The sequence below is a fragment of the Poecilia latipinna genome, unplaced genomic scaffold, assembly GCF_001443285.1.
Source record: "Poecilia latipinna isolate Pla-1442-1.1 unplaced genomic scaffold, P_latipinna-1.0 Scaffold1313, whole genome shotgun sequence".
NCBI classification, from domain to species: domain Eukaryota; kingdom Metazoa; phylum Chordata; class Actinopteri; order Cyprinodontiformes; family Poeciliidae; genus Poecilia; species Poecilia latipinna.
Window position 1 is genome coordinate 21,009 of NW_015113929.1, and position 20,526 is coordinate 41,534.

A 20,526-nucleotide genomic window follows, 5' to 3' on the forward strand; every position below is an offset into this window, starting at 1 on the left:
TAGGTGGTCTTGAACACAACACTGGTACAAATAGTACAGAACTGCAATAAAAGATTAATTAATTTAAAGTTTCAAACACATATTTGCCATCTCAATAAGTTTGGAACCTGTTCTATAATACTGCTCAAGTTTTTTTCTGCATAATGGTTCATTTTACATCATTTCTGTTGCCGGGTTTTAGAAAAACATTACTTATTTCCAGTAGTGTCTTGAGATGTTTAGATATTGACAAAAAGCGTAAACGTGAACATTTGAGAGAAAAATTCAAGAGATTTACTTGTGGAGTAAAAGAGCGATGATGAAAGATCTGTGATTTCGTCATTAAGTTATTGATTTTCTGATGTTTGTAAAGCAACACAAATATTTCTGCACAAATATTCCTCCTGTCTTCAAATAATTTCTGACGCTGTTCCTGAAACAGACCTGAACCAGGCACTCCTGCAGGTTTAAAAGGTTGCAGTAAAAATAAGCTTGTTCGTTTTTTTTTTTTTTTTTTAATGGCTTACAGAAGCTGTGGTCAGCACGGCTTCGTGGAGGTCCAAATGGACTCCAACCAAGTCGTGAAGGAAAACAGTCTCTGGGCATCTTTAGACTATTTTAAATTAAGACCCAGATCTCTGAATATTATGTGGCCGTACTTTGTTTTGAAGCTTTACGAAGTATCTAGAATGGATTTGGCTCATTATGGCTGAACTATTTAGACTTGTTTTGCCATCTTGAGCTACCATAGTCCAGTTCTTTAGATCTATTTGTTGCAATCTGGGCTGATTAGAGAGGTTTTCTTGCAAAACACACTAAACAGAGGGCCATTTTACCCTGCTATCTGTAATGAATTCCTGAAACTGCACCAGGATGTGGACAATTTCTAGGATACAGTGGTTTTCCTCCAATCTCTGTAGGTCATTGTCCCTTGAGAGGAAATTTTGCTACTGGAAAAAATGAGATTCTGTAAGCTTGCTTTTCCTCCTATAGGAGAAACACTACCAATAGCAAAAAGGCTTGTTTTTATTAGTTTGTCATGGCATCCAGACTGTTGTTTCCAACAACAACAGCATAGGAGTGTTCACATTTCCATCCTTGCATGCAGTCCAATGGGCAGAGGTCTCTTTAAATGAAGTTGGAGTGTGCAAGTATGCCACGCTGAAGTTGAACTTTGTGATCTTGGTAAAGTGCAAAGAGAGTAATACAGCTAAGAGACTAAGATCTTTGTCTTTTGTAGTGAAACTCTCAAGAACATCAGTGAACAGTAACTTTCAGGACTTCCTGGACTGGATAGAATTCAGGTCTGGACTTTGACTAGGTCATTCTATCACAGAAACATGCTTTGATCTAAACTATTTCATTGTGGCTCTGCCTGAACGGTTGGTATCATTCTCTAGGTGGACTTTCTATTCAAGACTCTCTTGTCTCCTCAGGTTTTCTTCTGTAGCTCTATTCACTATGCTATCAACTTCACTGTTAAAGAAAACATTCCCACAGCATGATTCTGCCACTATTAGGTTTGAAGGTGGGCATGGTCTGTTGACTTTCCGCCACACACGGTGTTTTGCAGGCAAAACCTCAGCCACCTGTTACCATGAACCTATACTCAGTGTGTTAGCTTGGAGCAGACAACATGTAAAGAAATAATTCTTAGTAAGCTGCAGCTACAGTTACATTTAAAGATAAAATGCAAATATTTCGTCTCGTAGATCAAAGATGTTTTTTTTTGTATATTTTGGTCAGTTGTTACGTTTTTGTTATGTGAAAATACTGTGACGACTTAGTTTTGCTTCAAAGGTCTGAATTAATCTGTAGAGAATAAAGCAGCCAATAAATATTTGCTAATAATATAATTTTACTGCTGCAGTTCATGTCTGAGTTTACTGTCATATTTCAGTTACTTTAGAAATCCAAGCCATGTGCTCAGGTATGTGAGTCACTAAAACTCATTGGCCCCTGCCGTTTTATATTAAGACCAAAACCGAGCTTCTCCACCGCACCGTAAAGGTTATAGAAGGAGGGTTCGGTCTGCATGGCTTAGCTAAAGGCCGTCTCCTTAAATGAAGAGCCCACATACTTCAGTTCATTGAGGCTTTATGCAAAGAAAAGGAGCGAGACCTGAAAACGTGGCTCATGTTCTTCCGAACCAGACAAACCCAGGTGACTAAAAGATGCTCCGTGTTTGGTTTGTTCCAGGTCCAGATGCAGGTGTTCTAGCCTGACAGTCACAGGCTCTGACTTTGTGTATTTGGTGAATTAACATATTCCACCCACATTTATTGGCACCAAAGGGAAAGAGATGGAATTGAATCTTTTATTGCAGTAGTATAGTCTTTTTATGGGGGGAGGGACTTAATTTAATAAATGGTTGATTTTTACTAAATCGTTTATTACACTTTATGCCACCTCTGTTGGTAGTGTTTTTGCAGCCTCTTCTTGCTGGTAGGAGAGTACTTAATCTACTCTAGTTTACATCTCCTTACCACAACATCCATTAAGGTTTATTGATAGGGAGCATAACATGGTTTCCACATATTTGTTGGTTGTTTTAGTCCAGGGCTGCATAGTGTCATGTAGCTCTTGGGTTCAAATTTCAACTGGTTCCGATCTGTAAGCAGTGTGCCTCCAGTCCAACACATTCAGGGGTTAGATTGGTTAATTCTCTAAACTGACTATGCACAGATTGACAGGACAATGGGTGAATGGATGAAAGTTCACTAAAACCCATCAGAGTTTGTTTTACACGCACAAACCCTTTTACACACGCACACATATTTTGAGACTGTTTTCACTTAAACCAACATTTCGGTGATGTCAAGATGCCACCAGTACTCTAGAAGTGAATCTCTAGATTAGACTTTGTCTACCATCATGCTCAGGACAAACTAACGTACACATCCAGCTTACTGTGTCACAGTTCCTGTTTTGTTCAGACTTTTAAATTCTTGCTCTGATTGCAAATGTCAGTCGATTATATTTAGTCAATTTTCTTGAAGCCATTTCTTGACTTATGAAGATTAACACAAATCATATCTCTGCCTTACTTGATTCTAAATATAAAATGTTTTAGCTCATGGAAATTCACAGTAGTGTTCATTTTAATTTTTTTTTCCCCAAGTGAATAAATCAATTCAAAGGCTGTATTGGATAAACCTTTCGTGTAAGATTGTGTTCTTGGAATAAATTTATTTTAAGAGTTGTAACATCTTTATCAGGGAAAACTATTCTTATGGGCATTTGGATCAAATCAGGCACATTTGTTGCCAAAGGACAGAAAGCTAAACTTCACAGAGAGCATATTAAAAAGATTTATGTGAACATGCCGATGCTCATTTCTTTTCAGCACACTAAAAAAGGTGAGAACCTGAGAACAGACTGACCTGCTGTAAATCCAATCTTCTCGGTTTATTGACTGCCGAGTTTTAAGCTTGAAGGTGTTGGATGTTGAATAAAATTGCACAATTGCGATGTGCAATTTTGCATACGATGTGTGATGTTACAGATGCTAAATGTGCTAATTATGGACTTTTTTGATTTCACGTTTCCTAAAAGGATCATATAACAGCAAAATTAAAAGCGTTTATATCATCCTTCCTGCAACGTGAGCCAGATTTCAAGCATTTATTATCTGTTGCAGCAGATGGATCATCTCCACAAAGCTCTGATTAGCCCATGCTTTGGGTTAACTTCACCCCTGAAGAGGAAGCCCGGCTCCTGCAGCGTTTGTCGAGTGAGATTCAACTCTGAGGTGGGTAGTGTCTCGAGGGAAACGTTCACTTTAAGCTGTTGCTCCTGTGACGTCTTTTGCTTTTTCACACACACCCCTTTTATGACAGTTGAACGGCTGAAGAGACCTGCCCTTGATTCAAGGCCGTTTGACTGGATCCGGGGAAGTTTAGCTGCCTTATGCAATGTCTGATTGACTGAGGAGCACATCTAGCGTCTGCCTTTCAAAAGAAAGCTTTTGTGGAATTAACCAGACATTTTAGAGGGCTTTTGAGGTCACGGGCTTCAGAATTTCAGGAATTAAGGTGTAAAACTTAGAAAGCTGTCACAATCTGACACTGTTTACCTAGAATTTACAACTAAAGCTGATAATAGCAAAGGTTACTGCATATTTGTTGAACAGTCTCAAGAAACCTTGAAAGCTGCAGTATGTAACTTATTGAAAAATGTTTTTATTTTTATTTTTTACATTTAAACCTGTCACCTGTCACAGATAATCTGTGAGAAAAAAAAAAGCTCCTCTGCCTACTCTCTAACTACAGAATATACGGCTCAAAATAAGAAATATACTGCTTGTTAGAAACGACCAGTCAGAACCAGGAGGAAGATCTTAGCGCTGTCGATCATGCTCATGTAGTCAATGCTCACATTCTCCCCCTCGCTCGCTGCTACTCTACAACTTCTCTGAGCCTGCCACGAATGCCCAGCGCATACATGTGTGTGATTGACAACGCTGACCTTCCTCATGGTTCTTATTGGTTGTTTTTGAGTGGAAGTGGTGAATTTCTACAGATGGTAATAGTAGCATTGAGAGAAGGCAGAGGAGCGTGATTTTTTGTTCACAGATTGTATGCCTTGTAATGGCATTACAAAGTGACAGTTTTGACAAATAAAAAAACATATTTTTTTTTTATAAAAGTTACATACTGCAGCTTTAATCAAAATTCAACGGATTTTACTATGATTTTTTAGAGCACTAAGTGAAGAAGGAGCATCTGTGAAGACCAAGGAAGCGACACAGTTATGGAGAAGCTTAAAACAATGTCAAGGTTATAAAACAACATATCCTACGCTTTGAATGTCTCACGGAGCTCGGCCCAATCCATCATCTGACATCACAAAGAGTGAAAATGGCATAAGTGCAAAACTACCAAGAGCTGGGCATCAATCTAAGCTGACGAGCAGAGCAAGGAGAACATTAATCAAAGAAGCAGCAAAGAGGCCTATGGTAACCCTAGCTGCAGAGGTCCACATCTCACGAAGGAGAATCTGTTTGCTATTCGGCGACTGGCTGTGAACTGCACAAATCTTTCTTTTAGTGAAGAGTGAAAATAAGGAATCCATAAGAAGTCCCGTTCGCAGTTTGTCACAATGTTGATAACACAGCAAACAAATGAAAGAAGGCGATCTGGTTAGACGAAGCCAAAGCTGAAAGTACCAAAGAGTGTGTGTGTGAAAGAAATCTAACACTGACCCTCACCATAAACACCAACCCCCACCATTAAACATAGAGAAGGCAGCATCATGCTGTGATAATGTCTTTCCTCAGTGATGCTGGTGAGAATTGATGGGGGAAATGAATGGTTGTAAATACAGGAGATTCCTGGAAGAAAACTGTATAGAGGCTGCAAAAGATTGGGGCGGAGCTTCACCCTCCAGCAAGAGAGCAACCCCCAACACGCAGACACATTTACAGTGGAATGGTATAAAACAAACCATATTTGTTTCCTGAAATGTCTTAGTCCAAGCCTAAATCAAATTGAAAATCTGTGACTTGAAAATGTATGTTCACAGAAAGTCTCTCTCCACACAGACTGTGCTTGAGCCATTGTGTAATGGAAAATATTACATAAAAAAAAAAAAAAAACTCTCAGTCTTTTATGTGCAACACCAGTAGAAACACTCCCGGAAAGATTTACAGCGGTGAATTTAGCAAAGCCTGGTTCTGTTGAACCAGGGAGTGAAAATAAAAAGATGCTGCAGTTTCTGTTTAAAAAAACATGGATTCCCTGTTTTATTGTCCTTCCTGCATTCTAACATTGACGTGGTAGTTGTAAGTTGACAAAAACATGTCAAGGGGCATTAATACTTTTGCAAGTCCCTGTACTTGTAACCTAGTTTCTGCATCTTATGCGACTACGGGAGGGAAGGAGTCCTCATGTAAAGTGTTGCAGTGTGAAAGGATCTGTGCTGGTTTTTGCTTACTTTTTATGTTTTTATGCTTTCTCTCACAACACACAGGCTCAGGCGTCCTCTCACTACAGTGGCACGAGGCATGCGAAAAGACTCAAAGCTCTGGACGCCCCAGATTCAAAGATCAAGACCTTCGAACCAGTCACCAAGGAAACCACATCACAAATCCTCTCGTCATCCTGCTCACAGCCCTCTGGCTCTGACACAACATCAGAAGGTGTGTCTGAAGGCAGGCGCGCTCCTCCGTGCTTTTGTGTGTGTGCATATGGACTCCACTTATATGACAGAGTTAGATATATGAGCATGGAGCTTGAACCTTCTCTTCTCAGTCACGACTTTAACTCTTTGATGCGAGAACCCTCCTGCTGCGCTGGGTTGCACAGCCAGCAGATTAAAGGTTGAGCATTATCCTCTCCTCCGTCTTCGTGTCTACATTTTCTGACCTCATTCAGTGGCCTCCTGAGATCAAAAGCACATTGAACAATGCTTTGAATGCGATCTGTGGGCAGCCGTACCGCGCGCCCTGTAGCGTACGTGCATCTGGAGGCACGTCGGCATTACTGTGGAGGTGTGTCGAAGCATTAACCGCTTTCCAGCATATATGTGTGTTTTATTTTGTTTTGTTTTTTTGTTTATTTGGCCCATGCTGATGCCTTTGTGTAGGTGTTGAGAAACAAAAGCAATAGTTTTCACCAGGCTTAAAAAAAAAAAAAAAAAAAAAGGAGAAAGATTGTGCATCCTATTCCTAACCCCGCAAAAGTAGTTTTTGGTGTTTGAGAGTGAATGAAAGAACTTTTTCAGGCTGGAGTTTGCTTTAGGTTTGAGCGCTTGGATATCTAGACGAAGGGAAATCGGTGAGAACAAACACACTCGTCTAGGCTGGTCTAATCATAGTTAATAGCATTGAGTGATTCTGTTAAATCAGCCTGTGCTCCTCGAGGACCAGGTGGTTCTCACTAAAGATAACAGACACAGCTAATCTGTATGTAGAACTGTCAATTAAAGAGCTCGCAGGCAGATCCGAGGGGAAATAATTGAGTGTTGCACGACAAGAGAAGTTGATAACGCTCATAATCGCCTTTTGCCTGGTGAGTTTTTAGCTTTCGTCTGGAAAGAAAAAGTAATTTGACTGGCGTCTCAGGGATCTGTCGGAGACCAGCAATTTTAAAGACAAAGAGGATGAGTTCACGGGTACATGAGCAGCAAGTCAATTAAAGCATCAGCCAAATCCTTAAATCTGGACTTAGAAATTGACTATTACACTCAGGTTAAAGATGTAACATATCATGATGCACCATATAACTTTCCAATCAACCACTCTTCCATATTTATCCATCAGTTACATTTCCAGAGACGAGAACTTTAATTTATTTGACTTATCCAAAGACAATGAGACAACAACCAAGAGCTATTAATCAAATGAAACTACAAATTTACTATTGATCTGTTCATCTGTTCAAACACTAAAAGGTTTGAGTGGACAAACCTATTTCTACACAAAAATCAATGTTTAATCAAAAATGAATAACACACTAAAAGAGATATAAAACTTGAAACAGTTTCTTCACCCAAAGTCACTTCTAGTATTAATGTCTTATTTTAATATCATACTTGCTATTAATACCTCATAGTCTCTCAGAATAGACTGAGAAAGTAAAAACATTTATTATAATTTACTCAGAAAAAGATATCACCCAAAAATCTCATCAGATACGGTTTGATTTTTCATGCAAGTTCACACTGTTTTAATACAATTAGATGAAACATGATGTGGGATTTCAGCTTGTTCGTCATTCAGATCCAAAGTGTTAAATCTCGACATTAGTGTGAAGTGTTTTTTTTTTAAAGTATTTTTTCTGCTGTATGGATGCTTGATGGCCAGTGTGCGTCTCAGTGTCATCTTACACTTCTTTATGCTTCATCTATTTCCTTTTAAGCCGTGTCTTTGAGTAACCACGTCTCTTCTCTTGAATTTCTCTGATTTTTAGACCCCTCGGCCCCAAACTCTACTTCAGACACAACATCGTTAAGCGGCGGTCTCGCTGAAACAACAAAAGAGCCCACCAACCACTCCCTGCCAGCCAGTCCGAGGACAGCCGAGAAAGATGGCGAAGCCGAGACTCCAGATCAAGAGACAGAGGAAGAGAAAGCGAAACGACTTCTCTACTGCTCCCTCTGCAAGGTGGCTGTGAACTCTGCCTCTCAGCTCCAGGCTCACAACAGCGGTAAGAAGCAGTGAGTGTGTCGTCAAGCGCTACCTTCGTGCGTCGTGTTTGAGCCTTTGCTGACATTGCGTCACGTGTGCTCAGGTACGAAGCACAAAACGATGCTCGAGGCCAGAAGCGGCGATGGAGCCATTAAGTCTTTCCCCAGGATAGGAGTCAAATCCAAGATGGCCGCTCCGTCTGAGCCGTCAACTGGACTCCAAAACAAAACTTTTCATTGCGAGATCTGCGACGTGCACGTCAACTCCGAGACTCAGCTCAAACAGGTGAGCTGTGCTGCTACGTGGAGCAAATTCTTTTTACACATTCCAGCTTTAAACACTTTTAAATGAGTAACTTCAAGGCTGCCTGGTGCAATAAAACCGCAAAATAAGTAAACAGGTGTTGAGGTGTTGTGGGTTTTAGGTGCTCGAATATTATGCAAAACATGTCCAACAATAACATGACGTGTTGTCATTATTATTATCTGACAATAATATGTCCAACATATTGATCTGTTTGACATATTAATATGTCAAAACATACTATATCCAGACGACTTAATAATTTGTTAAATTATTAAGTGCTTGCCACTTATTTGCAAAGTTACATAAAATCTTTAAAGGAATAAAACATCAAAGGGTTTAAACAAAACCACGACGGGAGATTTCTTTGCAGATGAAAAGACACTGGACTGAAAAACTCAGAACTCATTGGCTTTTGCCTTGTGGAAAAATAAAGCTTCTTATTTACTTTGAATTTTGAAGTTTTTGTCTGCAGTGATTTGCATTTAAAATTTTTAAAGTCACATTTGTGACTTTAAAAAGTGATTAAGACAATGTGATTATTTCACATGAAAGGTACCTATTTTTTTCTCTTTTTTTTGACTCATTACAATAGAAAGAATTATTATGCTTTTATGATGTGTGATACAAAGGTCCTGGTGTTTTGTTTTGGGGTTTTTTTACTGACCATACCGTAGAGTACAACCTTCAAATGAAGTACCAGACGTTAGAGATCACAGTTTATCAGACTTCTTTTGCATAGTGTCATGATCTGTGTTTCTGTGTATTTATTTTGAGGTTTTTCTGTGTTTATTAGTCTGTTCCCCTGTGAGTCTCTGTGGTCCCTGTTTGATCCCAGCTGTGTCTCGTTTCTTTGATTACCCTCCCAGTGTATTTAGTCCCACCTGTTGTCTTTGTCTCTTGTCGGATCCTCGTCGTGTGTACGTCGGAAGTCAGTTGTTGTTGTCGTCTCACGTTCTGCTCTCCAGTCGAACTGTTAAGTCCTGGTTAGCGTCAGCTCTGCGTCTCTCCTCACCACCTCTCACCCACCGCACCCGACACATAGACTCTAAAGCTTTAAAAAGGTCAGCTGTCTCCCGCATTTGCTAGTCACACAGTTCAACAACTTCATCTCATTTCCCATCATGAATTGCAGTCATGTATGAGGATATGCGGGACTCTGCATATTTTATTCCAAATCACAGTGGGTACATCTCACACCTGTCAATGCAGGTGAGTTAAAACCGCTGATCTCCCAAGATAATGAGCACAAAGCTACCGAGCCTTTTCTATTTCAGTGAGCATTTGTGTCTGACGCTGTCCTCTCTGTTCGTGATGTGACTGCGTAGTGTTGGTCTCCATACCTAACTGTTTCAAAGTTAACTTTGGCCAGGTGCTCATGAATATTTAACGGCTCGCTGCTGATTTTGTACCACGCAAGTGGCAGCCATCTGTTTGTGCTGGTCAGTCAAATCAAAAGGACCTTCAAATCTGCCCATTTTGATACAAATTTTTTTTTAATTTTTCCTTTGTCATCTGGGCAATTTTTTCATCTTTTGAAACAAAGAAAGCTGCTCCCACTTCTTTTCTTTTCATCTTCACTTCTACACTCTGGCAGTGTCTGTCTGGATGCAATCTGCTGTACGTTTTTATCTTTCCGTCTTCTGCTCCAGCACATCAGCAGCAGAAGACACAAGGACAGAGCAGCAGGTAAACCGGCCAAACCAAAGTTCAGCCCCTACGCTCCCACTCAGCGACTCCAAAGTCTCCAGGCAGTGAGTGCTGTTCTTTTCTCTCATCGTTGGGTTTGCGTACAAGAGTATATTCTCAGGAGGCTTTTCTAGGAAGGAAACTCCCTGCAGCCAGTGAACTAAAATGTCAGCTATGAAAACAGTGTCACAGAGGTGAGACAGTTTTTTTTTTTTTACCTCCGTATGGCTTTGATGTTTGAAATTATTCAGGCAGAATAAATGCAGCATGTTCAACAATTATTGATAAATGTGTAAAGGGGCTTAAAATAAATCACTCCTTGATTGCAGAAGCCCAATTTCACGGCAAAACATTGAGAAAATCCAACCTTTAACTTGAGTACATCTATTCAGTCACCATTTCCACCACAATCTAATCTAATCTAGCCGTAACCCGATCTAATTGCAGCATTAGGTGATTTTTGTTGTTGTTGCTATTTTAATCAAGCAGACTGTTTACAAACTCTTTAAATATGACTCAGTTACTTCATATTGTCCCAGGATATTAATATGATGCGAAATTGAGGTCACTCTTAATAACATGACAAACAATAAAGCAAAGCAATCTAGTGAGGCACATGTACATTTATCTCGGAAAGCAGCGTAGAGTAAAAACGTTGCCATCAGTCACACACGCACACACACACACACACACACACACACGTTTGTGTTGCTATCTTTGTGGGGACTTTCCATTGACTTCCATTCATTTCTACAGCCTAAACCTTACCTTTACCCTTTTCCTAACCCTAACCATCACATACCTAACCCTATCCCTAACCAAAACTCAATTCATACCTTAGCCCCAACTCTGACCCCTGACCCTAAAACAGGGTTTCCCCTCGTGGGGACCAGGCTCCGGTCCCCACGAGGAGCGATTGGTCCCCACAACGTAGTATATGTCAGGAAAATCGTCCCCACAAGGTATTACAAACAAACGCACACTCGCACACACAGAAGGATGGCAGGAGGCTTGCTGTCTGAAAACAGAAAAGATTTTGAAGTACTGAATGAAAGCCACTTAAGGTTTTCTACATGCCAGCCAGAGGCTTACTTTGAAAAAGCCTATTCTGTTTTACCACCGAAAACAAGAACATGTGAAGTTTGCAAAACACTCCTGCGACTTCAGCTGGAACCATGTGGTTGGTTCAGATGAAACTAAGGTTGAAGTTTTTGACAACAAACCCTCTGGGTGTCTTGTTTTGTGCCGGCGTGGGACGCCAAACGCAAACAGGAGGCAGGCAGAATCGTTTTAATGTGGATTTAAAATAGAAGAAAGGAGCTTAAATGTACAAATGACACACGGCAGGAAACCAACAAGAACCAACAGGCGAGGCGTAGTTGTGACAAGAGATACTTAGAATCAAAGAAACCAAACAAGAAAACCAAACACGGAGGATGGGGGGAGGGGGGTAGTGGAGTGATCAACAGGTGAGTCTCATCAACTAAATTAGCAACAGCTATGGGACCAGAGGTGGGACAATGAACAGACGAGTATTGAAGGAAAATGGCTAAAAACAAGTACAGGAGGAAAACACGGGTCAGGAAACTAAAGCAAATACTAAATGGACAGAAGAATCTGATGCAAGCAAATCAGAAAGCCATAGACTGCAACACTAAACACGGGGATATCAAGGTTAAAAACAAACCAAGACCCAAGAATCTACTAAAATACAAAATGAGCTCAAGCAGAGTGGCATTGTGAATTCTTTGAAGTAATAGAAGATAAAAAAAAAAACTGAAACTAGAATGTGGTTGTAGCCAGGTGTTTCAGCAAGATATAGTTCACTAGAAAAAAATCTATCAATGGTAGCAATGTCAAAATATGTTGCCAAACGGATTTTTAAAAATCCAACAATTTCATGACAGTCTCCACTGTGAAATTTCCCTCACTCATCTTTTTCCGTGTGAAGCAGTGATACTGCAATAAAAGAGGCCATTTTTAAAGGCACGGCGCCAAGGAGAGGCCGGGGTGCTGTTCATGACTGCTGATGCCAATCTGAAAGTATCTATATGAGAAGAAAAGAACCTGATGGTAGGTTTTATTTTTGTGTGTGTGCTTCTTCCTCAGCAAAGACTTACTCTGCGAAAAAACCAAGACTTGACCAAACCTCTCGCCTCCTGTGTCCTTCTTCGTCAATTATCCGTCGCCGCCGCTGCTCTGCCGCCGCTGGCGCCCTTCTCCCTCCAAACCGCAACAAACTCAAGTCACGCTCTGTTTCATAGCCAACCTCTCCCCCAGGCTCTGCTTCATCCAGCCACTGGACCCATCTGTTCGCCTCACACATCAGTTCTGTTTTCCCCCTTCTGACCACATCGGCATGTCAGCCAGCTTTGAGCTCCAACAAGAACGAAGACCCTAGATCCTAACCAGATCTGCCAGAAGACGGCACTCCCTGCTCTCAGCAAACCCAATGGTGTGACTAGAACCGCAGAGGAACGGTTGCAGACGCAAGAAAAAAAACTGAAAATATGTCATGAGTTGAGGAGATAAAAAAAAAAGTGAAACAGTGAAAAAAATGAGGTATTTTTAGAGATGCTGTGGTGTTTGACTTTGTGCAGGTGCTAATGAAGCTGTCGCAGGTCTGCAATATGTGGAACAGGATGCATTATGGGATACTTGTTGAATGACAAAAACTAACAGCTGGGTATTTTGCAGCTATACAAATACAGTAGCCTGCAAACCTTTGAGCGAAAAAAAAAATCAGTTAAAAGTTAATGTAAAAGCATTTTTCTTTTTTGTTTGACTTTCTTTTAACCACTTTTACATTTAAACTAACAAAACAAAAATACCAAAGTATTCGCTCTCTGCACGGTGGCAACTTGCACTTTGGTGAGCATAACAACTATTAAAACGCTGGCGAAAAGCTATGTTTTCGTATGTTCTCCATTATTTCAGTTTTAACCATTTTGAAGCAAGAAAACGACTCCCAGAAATGCCTCGCTTCAACTGACCTCCACACGCAGTTATTCAAATTTCTGGTTCAAGTTAAGAAGTAGCTGCTATTACAGGCTTGTACCTAGTGGTTTTTAAGAAAAATCTCCTAAATTTGCATTCATTATTTTACCTTGTTTCCAAGAAATTTGTAACATTACTTAATTAAAGCCTCTTTTACACAAGGACCTGTTCAGCTCAATTAGTTTTTAGGGTTTTCCAATGGAACAATCTAAAATATCCTTTAAAATACAGTGCTATCTTACAATTGCTGTGACAAATGTATTTAGACAAGGAACACTCTTTGTTTCATAGCTTCAAGCAAATCTGTTTATAGACGGTATAGTTACAGGTAGAACTAATGCACTACATGAAAACCCTCATCAGAGATGAAAAAAAATGCTTAAGTCTGAGGAAACATATCTTTGCTGCACAAAAAAGCACAATATTTTAACATTTTATCAGTTAAAGCCATTTGATTTCTTAAAAGGATAAAATTACAAAAGGCCCCTTGATGAATATCTGTTTTTGATATCTATATATTGATAATATGAGCAGAGGCTTCGCTCAACAAACTTACTGTCTCCGTTCTTTCTTTCAGTTTTCGGAAGTTGCCAACCATAGCGAGGAGTTTATTGCCATTGGGAAGCCGAAACGTTTCCATGGCGCTCCTTCTCTTCTTCCCAAATATGACTCACCAACGTTGATGAAAAATATATTAAAAGCTGCAGTTGCAAGACTTAACTCTTCTTCTGCTTGCATGGGAGGAAATGTTAACTGTGGTTGCCCAAATCTTTGCATGTCACTGTAAGCATAAAGCCACTCAGTGTTTTTTTTTTTTTTAAATAGGTGCTGTGGATTACATTTAGGAGTGATTGCAGATGGTTTCTATTTTGCCTTACTTTAGGCAAAAAGCGTTTTCATTGACTAAAGTAACTTTAGAACAAATCAAATGCTCCAATATGTCCCATTCACTGAAAATGACAAAAAACAAAATTGTATCAGCAGGGCACATCTGCTTGCCATAGGGATATTGACCTCATTAAAAAAAAAAAAAAATCTGCCGTGAAACATTGCTTCATTGTTTGTTTTTTATCTGACTATGTGTTCGCCTAAAACATTGCCAGAAACTCTGACAGACTAAGACACTGCCTCCTTCAAAACACACAGTCTGTTGCTTTCTGACTCACACTTAGATACATTTTATCCTCCTTTGTTTTTTTTTTACCAGCATTCAATAAATCTCCTGTTTTTGGTCTGTGTTCAGGTATTTCTCCTAAAAAAACCCAAAACAAACAGAATAAAGTACTTATTCAAGTTCGAGTTGAATAGGTACTTTATTAGGGACATGCATGTAAGCTTCCTTACATGCATGTCCCTAAAGCTACATTCTCTGCAGTAAATCACTGCTGGAATGTTCTGCTGGATCTTAATGGTTGTCTCTGATGAAGCTTACATCACTGTAGCTCTGAGCAATGTTTTAGTGAGTTTAAAAAAAAAGAGACCCTTTTAAAAGCAGTTGGATGAGACTGATGAGTTAGTACAAGCTCCAGGGCTTTAGCAGGAGGATGTGGACCAATTGGCTATAGGGGCAATTTTGGTTCCTCAACCAAATACGTTTATTTTATGCACACAGAATAATGTAGATTGATAGTGACGTACACATAGCATGTAGAACTTAATAATCAAGTAAAATATAAATAAAACCAATCTGAAGAATGCTATAACATCTCAAATATCAACATCATGCACCTGACGTAAAGAGATTCAAGGACAAACCAACCCAAATAAGACCACACTAAATACTCAGGAGGTCTTAAAGGAACCAGCAACAGCATTTAAAGCACTGCAGTCTCATTTGAATTATTGTTTGATTCAATAATCAGAAAAAGACACTGGGGTGAAAAAAAATGTCATCCATTTTAACACATTAAGACCAAAATCCTTATTGGACACAAAGACCAGCCTCACATTTTCTGATAAATATCTGACCCAGATATTTGACCCAGAAGATTTATAGAAAAAAAGTCTTGTGGACTTTTTAAAAAGTATAATACATCCTTTGTGAATCTAACACAGTATTTCAGAGATACATTATAATGCCTACAGTTAAACATGGTGGTGGTGTTGTTGCTTTGGAGCCACTTTACTGCTTCTAGACCAATGACTTGCCATTTTTGATGGAACCATGAATTTCATGAACCAGAAAATCATGAAGCAGAATGTCAAACATTCTTAAACTTAGCTGCATTTGGGTTATACAGCAGGACCAAAACACTCCAGTAAGTTCACTTCTGAATGACTAAGAGCAAATAACATGAAGGCTTTGGAGAAGCGGAAGGAGAAATCTGGACTTAAGAAGAAAAGATGTCTGAATGCAACTGAGAAACTTTGACATTACTGCAATGAAATGTGGCAGCTGTGGCCAAAAACACTACTTTAGAAATGTAAAAGATGCTTTATAGTAATTGTCTCGACCAAAGTTTGGATGTTTTTTTTCCCCCAACAACAAATGTTCCTTACGTTAGTTATCTTTCTCTGATAACAAATTTTAAATGTGTCTTAAAAGCAAAAACTAGAAAATCTACAAGGGGAGAAAATACTTTTTTTCCCCATTACTTCATTGGCAGATTGATTATCTACATGAAAATACAATAAAATAATACACACCACCTAACATGGGCCTGTGAGTTTTTTTTTTCTTTTTTGGAAGTGTACAAAATACACCATTTGCAAAGTATTCACTCTAAAATAATAAAAAAGAAAAGAGAAAAAGGTTCACTGGGTTCTCCGCTGCCCGTGTTTGCCTGTTCTAAAGCATGGGCCAGATGAGCATCGACATGAAATGTGAAAGCTGAAAGCGTACCTACTCTAAATAATGCCGTACTGTACCTTTCCAGAGGTCAGAAGCAGGGTCGCTGCCTCCCTCTCAACTCTCCATGACCCCCTCATTCTTTCTTCTTGTTTTTGTCTTTCAGCAGCTAACTGAAGCCAAACTGGATTAATGAGCTCCATATTATTTACGTCTGTGTGCTGCAGACGCTCCAAAGTAAACGCCTCTGCCAAGCTACGGTCCACCCAGTCGCTGCATCCTGACTCACCAGGCTGTCACAGCGGTCATTGTTGTTACGATAACGAATTATCTTTGCCTGACGGTTGTGAACATCTGTGTGTGGGATGCTCGATTCTCCACAGGCTGCTGGAATTCAGACCAACGCTGGCCCCTCAACTCCTTGGCTCCTTCGCTCCGCAGCCTTCACTCCTTCATCTCCTGCACCTTTTGTCATATTTCTCTGGTTAGCTTTCAACACATCTGCGCTCAGCTCTCCACTCTGTCTCTCACCGCATCATCAAACTCATGGCAGAGAAAAATACACGCATAAACACGTGTCAGCATTACAGAAGCCCCAGTCTGGCATCCAGGAAATTTTTCTGCCTCCGTCGTACCTGGAGGGACTACAAAGGCGGACAGAGCTGCCTTTTTTTTTTTTTTTTTTGCCGTGAGAGAGGGCAACTTTGCTTGCTGCTCACATAAAAAAGGATTGTTATAAGCTCCCCGGCCTGACTACGCGGGGATTTTGACTTCTCTGCGCAAGTATTTTATTCCAAATCGTAAAGCAAGCTTTTTTCACGGGTGATTGCAGCGACACAGTGAGAATGAGGGAAAACGAGATCTCGATAAACCGAGGGGACATGGCGAGTTGAAAATATCTGAAAAACGACCCTTATGAGGCACTACTTAAAATAAACGCAGCAAAGACAGTTAAAAACCGTCGAGATTGAAACAAATGATTAGAAAAATCGTGACACTTGCAATTACATTTTGGCGAGTTTCAAAGCTTTTAAACCATTCTGGCTCTAATTTGCATAACTTTAGCTCACGATGAGTTCAAAGAGCTTCTCACTCTAATTATTAAAGCTTTTTTTCAGATTGATAGTGTTTTGTTTTTAGTCAATGTTTTTTTTACTACAGAAGAAGAACTACTCCAGAATGTGCTGTAGTTTACTGTTCCACATAACAATGAAAGATATCCCTGCATATCCCTGCAGAATAAGCCCACCACATGACATGACCTCCCTTCTTCTTTATAGTTTCCTGACTTTAAATTTAGCATCTATTTTCAGTGACAAAGTTTTTATTGCATCTGCTATTCTTGTCTTTGTTTTGATTACATTTATTTTATTATTATCACAGCTTTTGGAGCTCAGGGCCGGCCCTAGGCACTTCGGTGTCCAAGTCGAGATTTTATGTTGCTACCTAGATTGTTATGAAATCAGCGTTTCAGACTCCTTCACTTAAATCTGCAATCGGTAATCAGTCTGTTAAAAGGAGCCACGTCTGTGTTCTTCTTTACCAGAACAGATGACGGAGGCAAACATGAGTGAGACGCACAATCAATAAAAAAAAAAAAAAAAAAAAAACCGTTTTTGATTTTTAAAATACAATAAAAAAAGATTTTCACACTGAACGTTTCCAAAACGTTCAGCAGCTGAACAATCACTCAGTCTCCTTTCAGACCTGAGAGCATCTGTGTGGTCGACCTTTTGTTTTGTGGAATATTTCATCTGTTTCTCCTTATAAGGTCTCTTTACCTTCTGCTCACTCAAAGTAAAGTCAGACTTTCACCTGCGCTCGCCATGTGCTTGTGAGCCAGTGTAGCTCGGCTGCGTTTTGAAAAAAAAAAAAAAAAAAGAAGAAAACATCTGCCTTAAACCACATAGTGATAATTTAAAACAAACTTTAAACATTCACAGTACGCATTGATCGCCGTTTAAACAGGCAAGTCTCTGTTCATGTCTTCTAAAAAGATTAAAACATGAAATCCTACATTAGACGCTTTCAGAAATGTACAGTCTAAAGCCACAAAGGTTGGCATTTGCAGGTAAAGAAAAGCTTCAAGCATTATCTGTCCTGGTCAACACATTGCAAAGCACCCAAGGAAGTAAAATTTGTAAATTTCAGACACTCCATTTATTGCCAAAGTGTGGATATTCATTGCTCCTACGGCACCAGACGGGATTTGTTAAGACCCTGTGAGGTTTTCTGGCGCTGCAGGAGACCACTGCATTGGGCATGGCATGGAGCAGCAGATCAGTAAAAGAGAGGGGGAGAAGTTGGCTGTGAAGTGAATGGCACAGCAGGGTGTTTAAGAGCAAACTGGAAAGCATAATGGCCATGCTGCTACCCACAGAGAGCCAATTGTGCGTCTGGGGCTCAGTGCTGCTGTCACTTGGGCTGAAACGGATGTGATGGCTAACGCAGGTTCCTTCGCTTGGATTTGCGACACTGTGACTCGAAAAGCCCACGTCTTTACAGTAAATCCAGAGCTGATGCACATTCAGAGGCAGTTGGGAGAAATTTATGAGGTCTCACGAAATAATTCGTATTCCTGCAGTGTTTGGTACATGAACTTTGACGTATTTTATTGGAATTGGATGTAGTCGACCGAAACAAGTCAGAGATACTTTATGTGTTTTCTCAAAGAAAATCTGAAAACTCTGGTGTAAATATACATTTCGTCGCCACGATTCCTCCAAACCAAACATGATTCAGTCAAGTGCCTTCATAAGTTGCCCAGTTTGCGTACAGTAATGACTTTGTGGATAAAAGAAATCAGTCATGGAAAACAATGTGAAACTAAATTCCAAGTTTTGAAAACCTGGCATGGCACCATTTAATCCATCATCTCATAATGGGAAATGAATGGCACAGCTGCAAAGCAACTAAAACATGATCTACCACTTAAACTGAGGGGCCTTTTAAGAAGAGAATTAATCAGAGAAGCAGTCACTCTGGAGAAGCTGCAGAGAGTCACAGCTCAGGTGGGAGAGCCTGTGCACAGGACAACTATTAGTTTTGTACTCCACAGATGTAGCGTAGAAACAGCAAGGAAACACCATTGCTAATAGAAAGTCATTAGAGCTCTTGCTTTCAATTTCCCACCTAACCAGTTTGGTCAGGTAAAGTAAACACTAAGTATAGCAACAACAACAAAAAATAAGAAATAAATAACTACTGCTCATTCCTAATCTGCCTGAGTTTATGTTAAAAGGAAGAATGGGCAGAATTTTCAGTCTGTAGATTTGCAAAGCTGGTGCAGACGTACCTCAAAAGGCATGCAGTTGTGTTGGCTTCTAAGGATGGCTATACAAAGTGTTATGTAGCAGCCTGCCTCAATACAAATCCATGCACAATTTTAGATTTTCATCTGCAAAAAATGTTGAAAACTATGTATCCCTTTCTTTCCACTTGAACATTTGCCATTATTTTATGTCGGCCTATCACATGCCATCCAAAATGAACTAAAGTAGTAGAAGTTTGTGCAAATTGTGAACTTTTAAGGGGATATGAATACTGCTCCTACTCACTATAGATGTGAGATATTTTATGTTTCCCTTTAAAAATTGTGCTAGGATTTTTGTCGCCACACAGTCTCCTGTACTAAAGTTTTCAGTTAACATAAAAACCATAAAACAAACTGTAATCTGATTTACTAGTTGTTTTTTTTGCCTTGGAGTTGTGTTTAAGGGTTTGGTCGCAGTCTGTTATGATTCCATTACCATGGGCTTTAAGAGCACATTTTCCATATTAAAAAGTAGCAGTGTATATTACGCCTCTTAGGAGATTAGGCCACAGATTAGTTAAAACATTTTTTATGGTTAAAAATAAAAAATGAAAAAAAGCAGATTGACTGTTTAGACGTGCCAGGACAGAGGCGTGAGCTAATAAATCTGCCCAGTTTCTGATCTAATTGCATCGCACATGTATAATAAGCAGAGCTACACTGAAAAATACTGAACTACAGTCATAAAATGTGGTGTCTTTTTTGTGCCGTGATGTCCCCCGCTGAAAAGAGCCCCCTCTATTTCTCCTTTAATGAACTCCTCCTTTCCTGTACCTGTGATAATAAGTTTTTCTCCTGGCAGCTGACATGTGGATGGCAAGGAGGTGGCATGAAATGACTGTGTGATGATGGATTTGCCTATTAAACCAGGCTGAACAAGAACCAGTAGAGCTCCTCTGGCTCTATTTGTCCCTCTCCTTGCTTTCCCCTCCTTTGCTTGTTCTCTCTAAAAAAGTCTAACAAACACACACACACACGCACACACACGCACACACACACAAACCTCCACTCTGTATTCCCCCCGCTGCGAGAGAACAGCTGTGACATTTGCAGGCTTTTAGCAAAGAATATTACCTTTTAAGTAAACACGAGTGATGTTATTGTTAAAACAGTGCGTCATTACAGGTTTGTATGGGCACTTTGTAACAGAATGATGTCTTAGTCACCAAGCCCACACTAAAATCCCACACCTGTTGCTAGAAGCCCACATATGTTAGAATTTATCATTGCTTTTTTGGGGTCTTACTAAAGCTTTGCTGCCGCAAATCCTTCAGTGACTTATGAGGATATAGTCCCAGTGAGAAAACATGCAGGGCATGAAACACAGAC

At 39.9% G+C, this 20,526-nt stretch overlaps 1 protein-coding gene across 5 annotated transcripts in view; it reads left to right on the plus strand.

Annotated features, from left to right (window-relative positions):
- LOC106961573 (zinc finger protein 385D-like) overlaps positions 1 to 20,082 on the plus strand; it is a 33,274-nt gene extending 13,192 nt beyond the window's left edge. For 2 of the 5 annotated variants that reach the window (XM_015055385.1, XM_015055388.1), the window contains 6 exons: positions 3,620 to 3,730; positions 5,950 to 6,118; positions 7,890 to 8,126; positions 8,211 to 8,392; positions 10,063 to 10,164; positions 12,209 to 14,330. In XM_015055385.1, the coding sequence (XP_014910871.1) occupies positions 3,620 to 3,730; positions 5,950 to 6,118; positions 7,890 to 8,126; positions 8,211 to 8,392; positions 10,063 to 10,164; positions 12,209 to 12,448 (1,041 nt within the window). In that variant the 3' untranslated portion in view covers positions 12,449 to 14,330. Of the gene's footprint in view, positions 1 to 3,619; positions 3,731 to 5,949; positions 6,119 to 7,889; positions 8,127 to 8,210; positions 8,393 to 10,062; positions 10,165 to 12,208; positions 14,331 to 16,053 lie in introns of those variants that run through there. The other 3 variants (XM_015055390.1, XM_015055386.1, XM_015055389.1) reach the window with 3 other exon arrangements.
- The last annotated feature ends 444 nt before the right edge of the window (positions 20,083 to 20,526 follow it).